General features: G+C 27.7%; 2 protein-coding genes across 2 annotated transcripts in view; one reads left to right on the forward strand and one right to left on the reverse strand.

Annotated features, from left to right (window-relative positions):
• The window catches only part of LOC127281648 (elongation factor-like GTPase 1), a 215576-nt gene that overhangs the window by 15132 nt on the left and 182606 nt on the right, over window positions 1-17838 (reverse strand). The window lies entirely within an intron of this gene.
• LOC127281654 (protein giant-lens) overlaps window positions 8253-17838 on the forward strand; it is a 29960-nt gene continuing 20374 nt past the window's right edge. The window contains exon 1 of the mRNA XM_051305482.1: window positions 8253-8356. Within this exon, the coding sequence (XP_051161439.1) occupies window positions 8264-8356 (93 nt within the window). The 5' untranslated portion in view covers window positions 8253-8263. The remainder of the gene's footprint in view (window positions 8357-17838) is intronic.

Here is a 17838-nt window from a genome sequence, read left to right on the forward strand (position 1 = left end):
TGATTTTTTTTTTAAATTTGCACCATTCTAGAAGAAAAAAACATTTTGAAAACTCATAGTTTTTTACACCCTTTTATACAATAGTTTTGATTTTTCAAAAAAATTCACTGTTCACACTTGACAAAAATTTTAATCCTCTTCCCCCTCTACAATTAACTATAATAATTTCCGTATTCATTCATTCATTCCGTCTGTCCACACTTGAAGTTAGTCGTATTTTGTTCCTTTTGATTTTCTAAAATTTTGACAATTCTTGATTTCGTAATATTTTATGGTTAACACGACGGATATTTTTATTCATCGTCATTAATTAAGTCATATACTAAGTGACAGTTTAAAGTAAAAAAAATATTGTTCATTGTGTGCAGCACCAGTATATTTCCTACTTGGTATTTATAGAAAAAAAAGTTTCAATTATAATATAATTTTTATTATTATTTATAAATTTATTATATTATATATACATTTTTTTAAATATAATGATTATTACAGATAATTAGAATATTTTAACTTATAATTATTATTTATCTTTCATTATTTTTTCATCATTCATTATTATTTATTATATATTATTATTCATAAATTTATTATTATTAATTATTAAATTATTATATTTTTTTATCTATAAACAATATAAAAATAGTTTGCTTTTTTAAAAAATTTTCAATTTGATTTTAATTTTTAATTTAAGTTTAAAGTTTAAAATATTACAAATTTTTTTTAGGTTTTATTTTTTCAAAATTTTTAAATATTTTTTAATTGCTTAATACTTTTTAAAATATAATTAATAGTTTTCAGTTAATTTAAACTTCTTTTTGATTACATAATTTTTTAATATTTATTAATTATCAGTTAATTAAATTTTTTGAAAAAAAACATAAATTTAAAATTATCATTTGCAACGAAATATTTATAGAAAATACAAAAAAATATTTAGCATAATTAATTTTTTGTAATTTAAAAGATTATAAAAAATTCATCGAACATTGACTTTATCAAAAATATTTATTTCTAAAATTTTAATATTTATATTTTAAAATTTTTACTTAAATTTATTTATTTATATAACATCAAACTCATTTTTTTCTGTGTATAAATAAATGATAACGTGAAAATTAGAAATATACCTATTATTAATTTAATACTCCACTGATGCAGAATTATTATTATTATTATTATTATTAATATTATTATTATTTTAAAATAACCATTGCAATTCAAGTTGGACGCGCGCTTGCGCGCGTGTAATTTTGCTAGTTTTTGATAAAAATTAATAATAATTTACGAGTAAAGTACTCACTCGTAGTATTAAATTTTATGCAAATTATACCTCGATCTGAGAAATTTTTTTTTCGAATTGGATCACTTCAGAAATTTTGCCTCATATATATATATGTATATAGGTATACTAATCTGATATTTTTGACTTCGTTGCTAGAGTTTCACAAACAGTTCCGGGGACTCCGGAACTTAATGAAATTTAATACAATTACTACACAAATTGACGTATACGCAGGTATCCAGTGTCAATGGGATTCTCAAATAAGCATTCTTCATTTAAAGCCTGCACACTTCCGTTACACACACACACACATATGTATGTAAAAAAAACTTTTCTCACGTTGATATATTTGTTTCCTCTCTTTTTTTTCAACAAAACTTTACACTCAAGTGGATAAAAGTGTCCCTGCTTTTTCAAAAAAAAAAAAAAAAAATTCATGGTTCTATAGAAACTGGAACTCTATACCTTTTATATAGGTTAGGTAACATTCGGAATATTTTAATTTAAATTTCTATTATTTAAAACGATACTAGTAATTATTTAGGTTAAAGAAAAATATTTCTTTAATTTAAAGATAAGCGATCTTTGATTTTAAAATAATTTAATTATTAGTTTTCTCCAACGGAAAAATATACGCACGTATTTGCATGTTACATAGTTTTTCTTTTGCTGGACAATTTTATAGGTCAATTGGATTAATTTTTCTAAACGTTAGATTAAGGTTATAGGCTTAAAGTTTGAGGTTAGGTTAGTTTAATATACGTTATGCTTAATGTTCGCTTGGGTTAGGTACGACTATACTCAGGGTTTGAGGTTATGTTAGGCATACGGTTTGACGCTAGATTAGTAATGATATTAAATCACAAGTTTGGAAAATAGAATTTGAGGTTAGGTTACGTAAAAGGCTTGCTTTAATAAAACGTTTGAAAACGCTATTAAAAATTGTCTTTCATTTCATTGCTATAAGAAAATATTAACAGTATCAAATTAAAAGTTTTAAATACTTTAATAAAATAATTAAATAATTTTTAATGCTATAAAATGATGCAAGGAAAAACTAAATAAATTGTTTGGTGAAAAGATCGTTTGTAGCCATCTCTATAGTAAAGATTGAGTATATATATATATATGTATATAGAACAGAGATGAAATCGAGATCTCTATAGGGATCTCTCTGGGACCGATGCCTGTTGCTAGAAAGATCTTTTCTCGGGTAACGCGTTCGTTTGGCTCTGGTCGCAGCTTCAGGCTTCCGGTCGCGCCCTACGGCACCTGCGCGCACCTGCCCCCTTCTACTCCCCCCTCCCACCCTCCGCCCATCATCAAGAGGGCCCCACACTACCCCTTTGGGCCTCTGCCAGTCTCTCCCCTTTCCTCCTTACCACCTCACCTCATCACCAAAGCACAGACTCCTCTCTTCACCCTCTCTTCAACATTACGCCAACTTTAACAATCTTTTTTTTTCTCTCTTTCTCTCTTTCTCTCTCTTTTTCTCCCGATGATGGTGCGATGCGATGCCTCGAAAGCTGAACAGAGGCTCTCAGGATGTAATCTCAACCACAAAAATGCTAAGAGCCAACAAACTTTCTCGTTATCTTCAAGTTTTATTACTCGAGATTATTTATGTAAATATGACGCGATTTTTTTTCCCTCTTTTTTTTCGTATATACCTCTTTTGGTATATACTTAACATGGAAAAAAGGAGAAAAAATAAAATACGGGAAGAGTATTTTTTTTTTACTTTAGGTTAATTTTATTTTAAATTAATATTTTATGATATTGTAGTATTATTATTACCATATTATATTATTATTATCATATTATATTATTATTATTATTATTAATTGCGAAATAATGGAAAAAATTAACATTTATTTTATGATATTTTAAAATATTTCCTCTATAAAAAATTAAAAAAAAGAACAGTTTTTTTTAATCTCAAAGTAAAAGAGTTGTAATTAATTTTGCCTCGTTAGTAAATTGATTAATATTATTCTAGTATATTTGTCATAAAATACATATATAGAATAACAAGAAAAAATGATTCATTTTTCGATTAAAAGTCAGAAAAGAAAAAACAATTTTTCTTGTGTCATTTAAAAAAAAGTATACTTCCGATACATGCAGAACTAAATAATTTTTAAACAATTAATTTGTATTTCAATGAAATTTAAATTACCCATTTATGTAATTAATTATTTTTATTGAATTTAAAATTTTAAATAATTTAAATAACAAAAGTAAAAATATCAAAATGTAAAAGAATGTTTATGTATTGTTTAATCTCAATTTTTTTTTATTTCTGTAGTTTAGATACCGTTTCGAATTTTGGAAATAGAATTTAAAATTTTAAAAAAAGCATTCATTATAGATGATTTTTTCATCTTGTGGCAGATTTTTTTTTTTTTTTTGAGAATAGATCTCGAATTACTGAAAGTTTACATTTTTTTTTAATTATATACATTAGTTCTTCTCAAAAAAAAAAAAAATTATTTGTGAAAGATATGTGAAAAAAATATATAGTTATTTTTAAAAATCAGTTAATAAAAACACATATGTTATATGTACCAAAAAACATCTGGAAGTTTCCTGTGGCGAGATTATTATGAAGAAAAATGTATATTTGGAAATTCCGTTTCAACTTTGAATTCCCATATTATAACCTTTTTTGTGCGGGCTGTATTAAAAAAAAAGAAAAAAAAAATAGCCGCGACGAGAAAAGAAAAATAATGTCGGATCAGTGGAAATATATATATATATATATATATATATATACTATACCTACAAATTATATCATTTTTCTGGAACTTCCTTCTTTTGCCCTTTTTTCTTTTAATGTTTTCCGATACAATAGTTTTTTACTATATTTTTATATATGGGAAATGAAAAAAAAGATAATAAATCAGATAATAAATTTAAAAATATAAAAAAAAAATTAAAAAATTTTTAAAAAGATTTACAAAAATAATTAATAAAATGTTAATTATATCTTAAAAATAAATAATAATAATAATAAATAAAATAAATAAAAAAAACAAAAATAAAAATAAAAATACTAGTAATAAAATATACTATAATTTAATAAATAATTTGAATTAGTTGAATAAATTTATTTATATTTATTATATTAATTTATTTATTTATATTTATTTATTCATAAATATTACAAAAAATTATCTTATTTTATAAGTTATATAATATAATATAATATATAATTTTATTACATATAGCTTTTGTTTTCGATTTTTTGTTACATATTAGGAGTTATTACAAAAAAAAAAATAATTTCAATTTGTTAAAATTAAAAAAAAAATGAAATGACGAAATGAGATAAAAAGTTGAAAGGCTAATGAACATAAAACTGAATTAATTAGAACTTTCTGTTAACTCAAGGGTCCCGTAATAAATGACTCAGTTTTTCATTGAATCAGACACTTTTATCATCAAGTAGCAGTCCTAGTGATTTATTTCTCAAAAATTTATATTTCAAATGGAAAAATTTCATTTTACCATATTATATAAAAGATAATTTTCAATAATAATGGTTAATTAATTTTTTTTAGACATTATAGTGACAATTTTTTTTATAACTTCACACGTGGGGCTTAGGGGGGAGGGGAGGGGGGTGAGAGAAATTTTAATAAAATTGAGTGCATAAATGTTTATATTATAGTTGTTGTGGAATTATGTAGGTAAACAGGCATTCTACAAATAGGAGAGGAGAGTGCAACCTAGCAGCGAGAGAGAGAGAGAGAGGGGGGGGGGGGTATGGGAGAGTGGTTGAGTATGGAGGAGGGGAGAGTGAATGGACCGCTGCCTCCATCAATGAAGCAGCGGTTCTCAGCCATTGGATGTCACATGTTTGGTATGCCAATGACTATTCAAGACCTTTGAGCAACTCTTTTTTTGTGGTTCTTGTTGTTGATGATTTCAAATCCTCAACCAAAAATGGAATCACCTGACGATTTTAAATTGTTAACAATTTTTTTTCTCCGTTGCAATTCAATATTAATCGTGATTTTGAAAAGATTATATTTATCAACATTTGCGTTTTATATACATACTTTTATCCCAGGTGCATTCACTGATACTCTAGATGTACACATATATGTAGTACATATTCCACGTGTTCAACTGACCTTCTATTTACTTCTTATTAACTTTTTTTATTATTTTTTTTCAACTCAAAAAAACTCTTTTTATACTTATCAAAATTTTATTTCTAAATGTGGGAAAAAGACTACAGTTCTGTTTATAGTGGCAAGCCAGTCTAGAGCCTAAATTGAAAAATTGATAAATCTACCCATGGCCTGTTTAAAAACTTGTCTAGGCACTATAGCCAGACTTAAAGTGAAACGATTTGATAATTTAAAACCATTAAGAAACCACGATAAAGGCTCGCCTAGTTTGCCCCAGCTTTGAGCCGACTTTGAATTATTATTGAATTGTAGCAAAAATATTTTAGTGTAAAATTTGTTAAAATTGTCTAAGATTTTCAATAAAAGAAGCTTTTTTATCTTGAGCCAAGATTAAGCCAGGAATGGATTAAAACTAGGTGGTCTAATTTCGTCAATTTGCTGTCTGATCCAATTTGGTTCAAAATTCAAGTGAATCGTCTTATTGATTTATAGATGCTAAAACTTTGATTCGACTGAAACTGGGGTCGAAATAGACAGCCAAGATCATGCCTAGTTTGGCTCCACTTTAGTCCAAGTCTGAAAATCAAGACTAAAAAAATGTATCAAAATTGGCAATCATTGTTAAAATTCCAAAAAAATGCCCTTTGCGTTTGGAGCCAAAATTATGCTAAACCTGACAAGGCTAGGAAGAATATTGCCAGGATTAGTCCACGTTACTACATGGTCTAATCTTGGCAAAATATTTTTTTAGAGTGGCACTTATAAAATAAATAACTTAACTTCTGCATTTTAAAATCTCACCTTGATTAGCAGCTCTTATTTATAGTATATCGACTCAATCTAGGGCCAAACTAGACTGCCAGTATCGTGCTCTTATCTGATCCAAAAATGTAAACTTCAAATCGCCGCTGTTCAAAAATGTCAAAATTTTACCTTTTATTTTCAACAGAAATTTATTCTACGTTTCTATCCTGGCTCGAACCAGGGTCAAACTAGACTGCCAGGATTGTGCCACTATCTGAGTCAAATTTCTGTAGCTTCGAATTAATTGAAGTTTGTAAGTATCCTGTTTTTAAACATTATCTTGAAATAATTTCCAAACAAGTTTGCCTAATTTAACCCCAGTTTGGGCGAAGTACGAATCCAAAAATTAAAACTACAAATCGCTGCTGTTTAGGAATGTCAAATTTTTGCTTTAGACACTAATATTTTTAATTCTAACCCAAATTTATTCAGTGTCTATCTTGGCTGAAACCAGGGTTAAACTAGGCAGCCAGGATCGAGCTCTTATCTGAGTGAAATATTTGTAGCTTCGAGTTAATTACAGTTGGTTACGCATCCTGCTTTAAAATTACCCAGTATTCTGACATAGTTTTCAAACAAGTTTGCCTAGTTTGACCCCAGTTTGAGCAAACTATGAATCCAAAAATCAGAGCTTCAATTCGCTGCTATTTAAGAATGTTAAATTTTTGCCTTGAACTCTAATATAATTAATTACAACTCAAATTTATTTTACGTTTCAGTCCTGGCCCAAACTAGGCTTAAACTAGTTGTATCATAATTTTGGCACAATCTTAACAAAATTTGATTTTTAAAATACTATAATCCCTTTCTATCTATACTTCTAATGATTTTGTATAACTCAAATTAAATTTACATATACCTAAAATTACATTGTGTGTATTGAAAAAAATGACAAATGAAAAAGAATGAAAAAAAAATAGAAAACAAAATTATGACTAAGGAATGCAAAGAATTTTATTTTTGATTTTTATCTTTTTCGTCTGTGTACTCTTGAGAATGAACTTTTAAATTTTCGGCGTCTAATTCATTTTTCCAAGCACGGCGGGCTCATAATTTAAAAGTTGTTTCTCATGTTAAAAGGCGGGATATTTCATCTTGACTTTTAAGGATATATTTTCAAACCATGAAATGGCATAAAAGAAAAACTAGGAATTCGCCCATTTCAAAATATCTATATATATATATATATATTGTTACTTAATCCATGAAAGAAAATTCTTTGAAACTGAATGATATAGGGAGACTTTAAAGACACCCGACAATACTCCTTGTCTTGTAAACTAGCATCAATTAACGCTTCAGGGATCCACTTGACTCGCCCGCGCCAAAAGTCTTGAACTCAAAACGAGGTAAAGCAAATTTTACAGCCTCTACACGCTTTTGAGGGCTCAATGACTTCTATATTGTAGTATATTTACGAGAAAATATAATGAAAAAATATTTCACTTTCTCCTGACAACTAAACTATGTAAAGTTATTGATTTGAAATAATTTTTTTATAATTTATAATTATAATAATAATTAATTTAAATATTATTATAATTTCTATTATAATTCTAATTACTGTAATAATAATTACAATTACAAAAATAATAATAATTATTATTATTATAATTACTTACAATAATATAATGGATCACAAAATAGAAATATTGTTTCACTTTTGTCACGCATGTAAATGTATAGAAAAAAAAGAGTTAAGAGTTTTAAATATATCAAAACTACGTATGAATAATTAAATGGCCCAATATTATGTTGACTGAATCGTGATTGTTAATAAATGAATAGAGATTTTTTAAAATTTTTTGTTTATTGTTTAGTTTGTTTTCACAAAAAATCAAATTCATCTGAATCAAGTGGAGTGTGATATTGCTCAATGATTACATTATTAATCTAAAAAAAAATCCATAAACTGGTTTTTTTTTGTTAAATTAATTAATTCTAATTTTGATACAATATTTGTTTTTTCAAATTGTATAAATACAGGTGATGAGTGTGTTTCATTTATTATACAAGTTCCAATACCATATGTAGTAAAATGGCTAAATTTCTCAATTTTCTTTTTATCACGCTCATTTGTTTTATAAAATTAATCAACGGACAGAATTTATCAACGAACGTTATTGAATTAGTAAGTAAGATTGAATAATTTTTTTTTTTTAATTCAGATTTATTATTCTAGAAAATTCTGGAAAATTCTGGAAAATTCTATTTTATGTATTTTATTTTTAAAACTTAATATCGAATTAATATATATATATATATTGCATAATGTAAACGAATTTAATTTACTCACTTAGTTTGTCATTTAATTATCTTAAATATATTCTTTGATATTTTTTCGTTAAAATTACATTTGTGTACAAAAGTTCAGCTCACTAGGTCAAATATTGTTATTATATAGTTAAAAAGAGGGTCTGACATTATTTTTCTAATATTTTGCATTTTTCAAATAAAAATTTAAATTAACTTCAATTATTATAGGTAGGACATACATTTTCTGTAATTTACTTGTAAAAATACCCGAAATCTATACAGATATAAGTATTAAAACGAACATAACCTCAAAATTCAATGCCCTAGGTCTCCAGGATTCAAAATCATAGATCAAACATAACCTCGAAATTCAAGAGCATAGGTTTCGAGGATTCTGGGTCTTAGTTCAAACATAACCTAAAAATTCAAGGTCATATGTCGAAATAACCTCAAAAATCAAGGACATGGGTCAAGGGACCGTTGCGCGTTTGAGGCTATGTCCGATAAACATAACTTGAAATTCCCCTAATCATGAAACGAACATAACCTCAAAATTTAGATAAAATTTTAATAATTTATATATATATATATACTTAATAATGAAAGTAGATGAGTCCGCGAATGTATATATATATATATAATCAATCGACTAGATCGAAAGTGACTCTCAACTGGTAGAAATCTGCCCGGTCCACCTACACAAGCTTGTCGAAGCGCAAAACGGGTTCACGGGATTCAGGCACAACGACGCCCACGCATTGATTCTTAAACGTGGGTACAATTATGTGTGCCATTGCGCGCTCTCGCTCCCTCTTCAAAACACGTCGCGACGCCAGGCACCTACGGAGAAAGAATGGTGCAAGTTTCATTTACGCAATGGTCCTCCAGGTCCTCTCTTTACTTTTTTTTTAACTCCAGAGTGGGGGATTCCCTAATTATTATTATTATTATTATTAATTAATTAATAATATTCCCTAATTCTCATTCTAAAATACCGCCTTCCTAAATTTATTTTTTTCCCTTAGAGATTTGTAATCAGTGACCTTGAAAACCCCTGAGTAACGAGTTTCAAGCAAAGTCGATAAATTTAAAAAATAGTCCGCCATATTGGATCAGACATTTTCAATTTTGAAAATCTAACCTCAGATTCGTAATCAGCGAACCCGAAAACCCCCGAGTAACAAGTTTTAACCGAATTCGATCTATTATGAAAACTTTCTTCCTTCATATTGGATCCGCCATTTTGAATTTGGAAAATCTGATCTCGTATTCGTAATCAGCGACCTCGAAAACTCCTGAGTATGACGAGTTTCAAACGAATTCGAACAATTTAAAAAAAAAATTTCCGCCATATTGAATCCGCCACTTTGAATTTGGAGAATCTGACATTAGAATAAAAAAGCAGACACCCAAGAAACTTTTAAATATTCAAAGCCAATAGAAATCATTTAATAATCGTCAAAATATTGATTTTATAAAGAAATAAATTTTTATTATAATTCTTTTTTTTCTAATTGCCAATAAAGTAAAAATCGATTTTTTGAACGATAGATCAATTTTCTATAGATCTTTTTGTAGAATGAGACACATATGTCTGCAATAATTTATATGTAAATATATGCGAAATTTAATATTTTGTTTAAACTTTATGGATTCATTTAATAAAAATTTTTGACAATTATAATTGTCAAAATAAATTATGACATTATATCCATGAATATTATATATGTATATGTTTTACGATTATATATTTGAATGAATCGCGAACACATATATATATACAAAGTTGTGTTACGAAATGAGTATACTATTATATATATTCACACAGGAGAATGTAAATATTGAATAATATACGGTTCCTTTACATATTGAAATTAAAATATATAGAATTTGCATTAATATAAATATTCCATCAACCCGGGGCTATTATGTTATAAAAATCGCAAAATTTTATTCTATGCTTAACTAAAATTCTAATCTTCATAGAAAAATGTTTTAAACTATTTAATTTTATTGTAGACTTCCTTCTGAAGATTTTCTCCAAGTTTTATTAGAAAATTTTTTGTTTTTTATTTGAATTATGTACACCCAGAAAAATAATTTCTTTTATTCAAAGAAATCAATTTTTTTGACAAATTTTTCTTTGATACAAAGAAAATTTCTTTGTATATCAAAGTAATTTTTTTCGAAACTAAGAAGCTTTTTTTGTTTTAAAGAAAATTTTATAGGAATTCCATTACAATTTTTGTTTTAGGTTAGGAATGATTGTTTTCTAAAGCTTTCAAATTGACACATTTTAGACTAATTAAATAGCTTAATATGGCCCATAAATGATTTTTTACGATATTTTAAATGAAAAAGTTTTTAAATTAACTTAAAAAACATGTAAAATTATTACTTTTTAAGGTTAGGTTGTACCCTTCGAAAAATTTTAATCCACTTATTCTAAATTTTCTGACACAAAAATAAGTCATTTTATATGTATATATAAAATGGAAGCACAAGAGTTTCTATACTTAAAGAAAAACTTATCGGGGCCTTGTCAGGGTCTTGTCAGTTTTCTTTTTAATTTTTCCCAATTTAAGAAATTGTTTCTATTTTAAATAAATGACTGTTTTTACAATTTTCATTTATAATTAATATTCTACGTAAAATTATTGAATGTAAAGTATATAAAATATGTACTTTAAAAAATCCCGCACGCATAGGGAATCGAACCCAGGACCCTTTGCACGCGAGCTACTCGTACTTCGACCACACAGCCAGGTTGAATTACCTATAGTTAAATAAATTAAAATTCTTATATCGAATAATAATTTATATTATAATCCTTTTAAATATTTAAAAAAAAAAATTATTTTTTTATTTAATGACAGTTACAAATTATATATAAGGGGCATTCCATGTAAAATGTTCATTCAAAAAAATTTTTTTTTACTTCTATTTTTTTCTCTGAAATCTTTATGAAAATACGTGTACTTTTTTATTTCTTGATTTGATAAAAATTATGAAAGTTATTTTGTGTGTTTTTTTTTTTAAATTTAATGTATTGTCGTAAAGCAAGAGTATATACTTTAAAAACGCCTTTTTTTCTGTCCTAACAGATAAATCTGTCTATAGCAGATAAAAAATAATATATATTTCAAAATTTGTTGTGTTTTTCTTTAATATTTCAATATATTTATAGTAAAAAGAAAATGAAAGCATCTAAAAAATTCAAAATTAATCCTAAAAAGTGTAGGTGGATTATTTTATATATATATATAAAATAAATAAATAAAATGTATTCATTAACCATGTTCTATGATGTGTAAAATCAGGGCGTTTCCTTAATTTGTGATTTCCCTTTCTGAAATGTGAAAGCCAAACGCTTTCTTGTATTCGATTTTCCATTTCATGTTAATGAAAACTAGCAATTATTATATATATATATATATATATATATATATATATATAAATGTAGTTGATATAGTGTCAGAATTTCTTAAACTAATTCTCGCTCAGTGAATTCGCAATACTTAATTATTATAACCACATTATATTCCCCATTATACCAGGAAAAGAGTACCAGAAATAAAATTTCAACTAATATCACTATATTAGTAGTGATAAAAATTTTAAATCAATGATATTAAGAAACTGGAAATTTATCTTCACTGAGGCGAATTACACATTTTAATTTAAAAGTATAGGTATCAAATTGATACAAATTTTTATATCAATTTGATATTTTTGCAATTTTTGACACGCTCTAAAGAAAGGGGCTTTATAGAAGAAGAAAAAATTATAGGTTATGTTTTGAAATTTTTAAGTAAAAATACATAAAGTAGATCAACTTACACTAATTTAAAAGTATTAAATTTATCCAAAATATCAAATTGATATAAAAATTTGTAACAATTTGATATTTTTGGTATCAATTTGATATTTTTGAATTAGTATGTGCTCTCTATATAGAAATTATTGATATTTAAGTATTACATCCAAAATATTTAATAAAAACTGATTTAAATTTTACAAAAAATAAAATGAAACTTTCAAACAAAGAAAAACTGTAGTGAACATAACCTATAATTTGTTTGCTTCTGAGGACCCTTTCTTCAGAGCTCGTCACATTTGATATTTTTAAATTAGTGTATATAGAAAATTCCAATTTTTGATGCACATTCGTGTATCTATTCTGATTTCTAAGAGAAGAAAAAAAAAGTGAACTTGAAAAAAAATGATTCTTATGCAGAAAATATTTGCATGTAGACACTATGCTTCCTCTCATGTATTTGCTTTTAAATATAACATAGAAATGAATATAAATGCATTAATATATATATATATATATATATATATATATATATATATATATATATATATATATATATATATATACCACTTTCATGAAGAATGTTGAGTCCATGTCTAAAGTAACGGATAAAAGTTCCCGTTCACCAAGACGATCTCAATTTCTCGAAATATATATATATACACTTTATACACGGCATTCGCCAAATTACAAATATATATATAGAACCAGTCAATGTGATACCAAATTAAAACTTAAATATTAAAAAAAAGGAAATTTATTTTTCGTAATACATGTGATGCTCCACGAGAAAAGGGACCTTAGAGGCAAAAAATTTAAGGTTATGTTTGTGATTTTTGGACTGAAAATATACAAAGAGGATCAACTTTTAATACACGGAAAAAAATGTTTATTTGAAACAGCGATATGTTTCTCTAGAAACATAACTAAACATAACCTAAAATTTGTTGCCTTTAGGGTCCCTTTCCTCGTAGAGTGTCACATATATACGCGCATAATACAAAACGTAATCGAATCTAACTAGAAACTGTTTTTCTAAATTGGAGGTATAATAAATATTTTCAAACTTAATCAAATCTCACACGTGAATCAATATATAACCTTAATGTATATCTTATTTTTATAATTTGACCGAACATAACCTCAAAACTTTTGTCTAATTTAAACTCTGATTTTACTCTAAATCCAAGATTTCGGGGTGCATGTATTTTTCCTTAATAAATAACTGAAATTTTACTTAACATATGTGACACTTGACGAGAAAAGGGACCATATGGTAAAGAAATTTTAGGTTATGTTTAGTGATAGTATTACCTTGATAAAAATAGTTTCTAATTAATTAGGTAAAATCAAAAATAATTTTTATTGAATTTTTCGAATGTAATGAAAACTTGAACAAAAATTTTTTGTATATGTAGATTTAATTCTTTTTGTGTATTTTTGCTTCAAAAACCGCAAACATAACCTAAAAAATTTTTTTCCATAAGGTCCAAACAAACATAACCAAAAAAAAAAAAAAAAGAATTTGGCGCGAATTTTACAATTAACTAATCACATTTTTCTTAATAATTTCTGATTATAGTTTCTTTTTAAAATTCGCGCCAAAATTTTTCTGTCGATTGTCTTTGTGTTGGCTATTTTTTGAAATTTCGGACAAATTCGTCGTTTTAAAAATTCTATCAAAGAAAAATTCGGACAAATGAAGATTCGATGAATTAAAAAATACTGTCATTTAAAAATTCGAATTAAAATTTTGTTGAATGAAAATTATTCTAAATTAATATTCGGTTAAATTATAATTGTTTTAAATAAAAAGTTCGGGAATGAGAAATTCTGTAAAATTCTGTTAAACAAAAATTCGGTACGAAATCTCTTAATTAAAAAATTCGTTTAAAAGGCGAAATTCTGGCAGAATGTTAATTTGAAAAAAGATAATTCGAGTAAAAAAATAATATATAAAATAATAGTATATTTGAAATCCTTGAATGGAATGTATTTATATATATTTATATATGTATGTATGTGTGTGTGTATGAAGAAGGAACGTGGCTGGAAGAGGCCAAAAGGACACGTAGACAATGCCAATAAGAAGGAGGGCGGGGAAATTGGATATCGTAGGACGATCACGATCAAAGGGAGTCTCGTACCACATTGATTTACGAGTACCAAACATGGCGTACGTGCAACAGGTTGAAAACACGTGCTTGTGCCAAGAAAAAGATAATAAAATATATGCGAGCAAAAAAAAAAAAACATCTGACAGAATGGATCAAAATAATGCGAAAAGTACTCTATATTTTTTTCGATTCATGTCAAAAATTTTGTTCGAACCATTTTTTTTATATTAACCAAATTTTTAAACCAAATATACCAATTTTTTTTTGTTTTAACTTCAAAAATTTCCCAACTCCAGGTGCCATTAACTTACCAAAATTATATTATTTTGAAATCAAATTTTTTTTCTGTAAGATATAAAGTTGAAGTTTATAGAAAAATAAAAGAGAAAAATCGAGAGATTATGTCTAAAGAAGAAATAAGGCAAAATATAGGGAAAAGAACAAGAGAAAAATAAAGAAAATAACAAAAAAAAAAAACGAAAAGCAAGAAAGAAAAAAGGAAAAGAGAAAAAGAAAGTAAAGAACGTGCGAGGCGTATAAAATAAACTAAAGGGACTAAAGAAGGAAGAGAGATTCTCGATTCCGTGCACCTGATCGAGAAGAGTAGCGAGGGAGCGGGTGCGTGTTCGCGTATGTGGGCGTACATGCACTGCACTTAATGACGTAAATGATCGTATATACGTTTCACGCGTATGAATATATATATACATATATGTATATATACGTTTGCCATTATTGAGCCAATACTACTGGTCAGTTGTATAAATAATTTCTGACTGCAAGTTGTAAACAAGTATTAAACCATCTGTGGTTGCCAGTTTTGAGCCAGTATTATTTATACCTGATTTTAAAACAATTCTGGCAGCCAGTTCTGGATCAGTGTTGAATCATCCGTGGTTGCCAATTTTAAGCCAGTATTATTTACCTGATTTTAAAGCAATTTTAGCAGCCAGTTCTGAATCAGTATTACACCATCCGTGGTTTCCAGTTTTGAGCCAGTATTATTCACTTGATATTCAACCAGCCCTGGTAGCCATTTGTTGCCAGTTTTGAAGCAAGTATTATTTTCCTGATTTTAAAACAGACCTGGCAGCCAGTTCTGAACCAGTATTAAACAATTTGTGATTGCCAGTTCTTAATTGGTATTACTGGCGAATATTAAGCCCGTCCTCGTTGCTAGTTTGTGAATTAGTCCTACACTGGATAACATAAAAATGACTGCCAATTCTGAGCCAGTACTTTATCAATATTAAGATAACCCCAGCCAATATTAAACCAGTTGGTTTAATAATAATGATATACTATACTTATTTAGAATTGACAGCAAGGAATAGTATTTTTTTGGTCATTAGTACTAGTTCAAAACTGGCAGCCAGGACAGGTTTAATATTAGCCGGGACAGGTAATTAGCAGCCAGAATTAGTTAGTAGCAGATTAAGATTAAGAAGTAGTAGTAGATTAAAAATTGGAAACCAGAATTGCAAGTCTCGGCTAAAAACAGGCAGCCAGTTCTGAACCAGTGTTCATCTAATATTAAACCAGCCTTTGTTGTCAGTTCTTAACTGGTACTTTTGGCGTATATTAAGCCAGTCCTGATTGCCAGTTTGTTAATCAGTACTACTGGCCAATATAAAACTGTCCTTGATTGCCAATTTTGAGCCAGCACTATACCGGTTAATATTAAGCCATTGGCATAGCCACAACTGGCTTAATAATCGTCGTTATAGTGCTGGTTCAAAATTAACAGCCAGGACTAGTTTTATATTAACCAGCATTAAATGAGTAAGAACTGTTAACTAGAACTGCGTTAATATACTACTGGCTAAAAACTGGCAATCAGGATTAGTTTAATTTACACCAGTATAGTATCGATTAAAAGTGGACAGACATATTTGGTTTAACATTGGCATTAATAACACACACAATTGACAATTAGGAATAATTTTACACTGCCCAATAGTACTGGTTTAAAACTGGCAGCCAGGACTGGCTTTATATTAGAAGCCGCAATGATTGGCATCGGTGTCTACGTTTCAAGGCTTAGCCAATGTTTTGCCAAGACTCATATTGGCAAACGTAAGTACTGGGTTATTGGCTGAATATTGGACCAATATTGGCACCCAATATTGGTTTACTTTTGGCAATTTTTTACTGCAAAACTAGCCATATTATAGTAGGGCTACTGGCTCAGCCTTGACAATGTTTTACTACGTACATTCAAAATTAAAATCCTTATTATGATTAACCTAACATAGTAACTAGTAAACCCTTGTCAACCCCAAGCCAATATTGCCCCAGTATATTTAAATATTAAGACAATATTGGCTCAGCCTTATTGGTGAGAGTTTACTGGATACCAGAGTAGGTTAAATTATAATAATTTTAATGTTGATTGTATACAAACAGTATTTACCTATACTGGGTCAATACTGGTCCAGTGTTGACAAGTGTTTTTTAGGTACTAGGTTATGTTAATCATAATAATTATGGTGTAGAATGTACACAAAGAGTATTTAACTATACTGTGGGGCAATACTTGCTCAGTATTGTCAAGAGTTTACTGGGTATCAGAGTAGGTTAATACGAACAGTATTTAATTATCCTGGGACAATTATGGCTTAGTATTGGCAAGAGTTTACTGGTTACTAAAGTAGTTTAATTATAATAATTAAAATGTTGAAACTATAGGAACAGTATTTAACTATACTGGGGCAAATACTAGCCCAGTATTGGCAAGCGTTTTCTAAGTTTTGGGTTATGTATACGAACAGTACTTAACTAAACTGGGACAATACTGGCTCAGTATTGGCAAGAGTTTACTAGGTACTACAGTAGTTTAATTATAATAATTAAAATATTGAAACTATATACGAACAGTATTTAACTAAACTGGGGCAATACTGGCTCAGTCTTGGCAGAAGTTTACTACATACTAGGTTACCTTAATCATAATAATTATCATGTTAAATGTATATGGACAGTATTTAACTATACTGGCGCAATATCGGCTCAGTATTGGCAACAGTTTACTACAGTTAGAAACTGATTTTCCGGTAATTAATTTATTTCTTATTCCTCTAAACTATTTTTATAAAAACAATTGAATGTATACAAAAAAAAAAAAAAAAATACTCAATCAATGTCATCAGTTCAAAGTTTAAATAAGGGGGACGAATTGTTGCCAAATAGGAAAAAAAAAAAAAAAAGAAACTCAAACAAGAAGAAAAATGCCTCAGGGCATATGGAAGCAGACGAAAGATATCTCAAACACGGCGGTGAATTTCACGTACATAGCTCGTGAAGTTACATACATGCACTGTGAGGTGCAACGCGCCATTAAGGGGGGAAAATAAGAAAAAGAGTCCGAGAAATGGTATATAGAAGACAGCGAAACAGCGGATAAAGAAGAAACATGAGGAAGAG

Source organism: Leptopilina boulardi, unplaced genomic scaffold (genome assembly GCF_019393585.1).
Source record: "Leptopilina boulardi isolate dan_hultmark-lab unplaced genomic scaffold, ZJU_Lbou_2.1 LbouV2_273, whole genome shotgun sequence".
Classification (NCBI taxonomy): Eukaryota; Metazoa; Arthropoda; class Insecta; order Hymenoptera; family Figitidae; genus Leptopilina; species Leptopilina boulardi.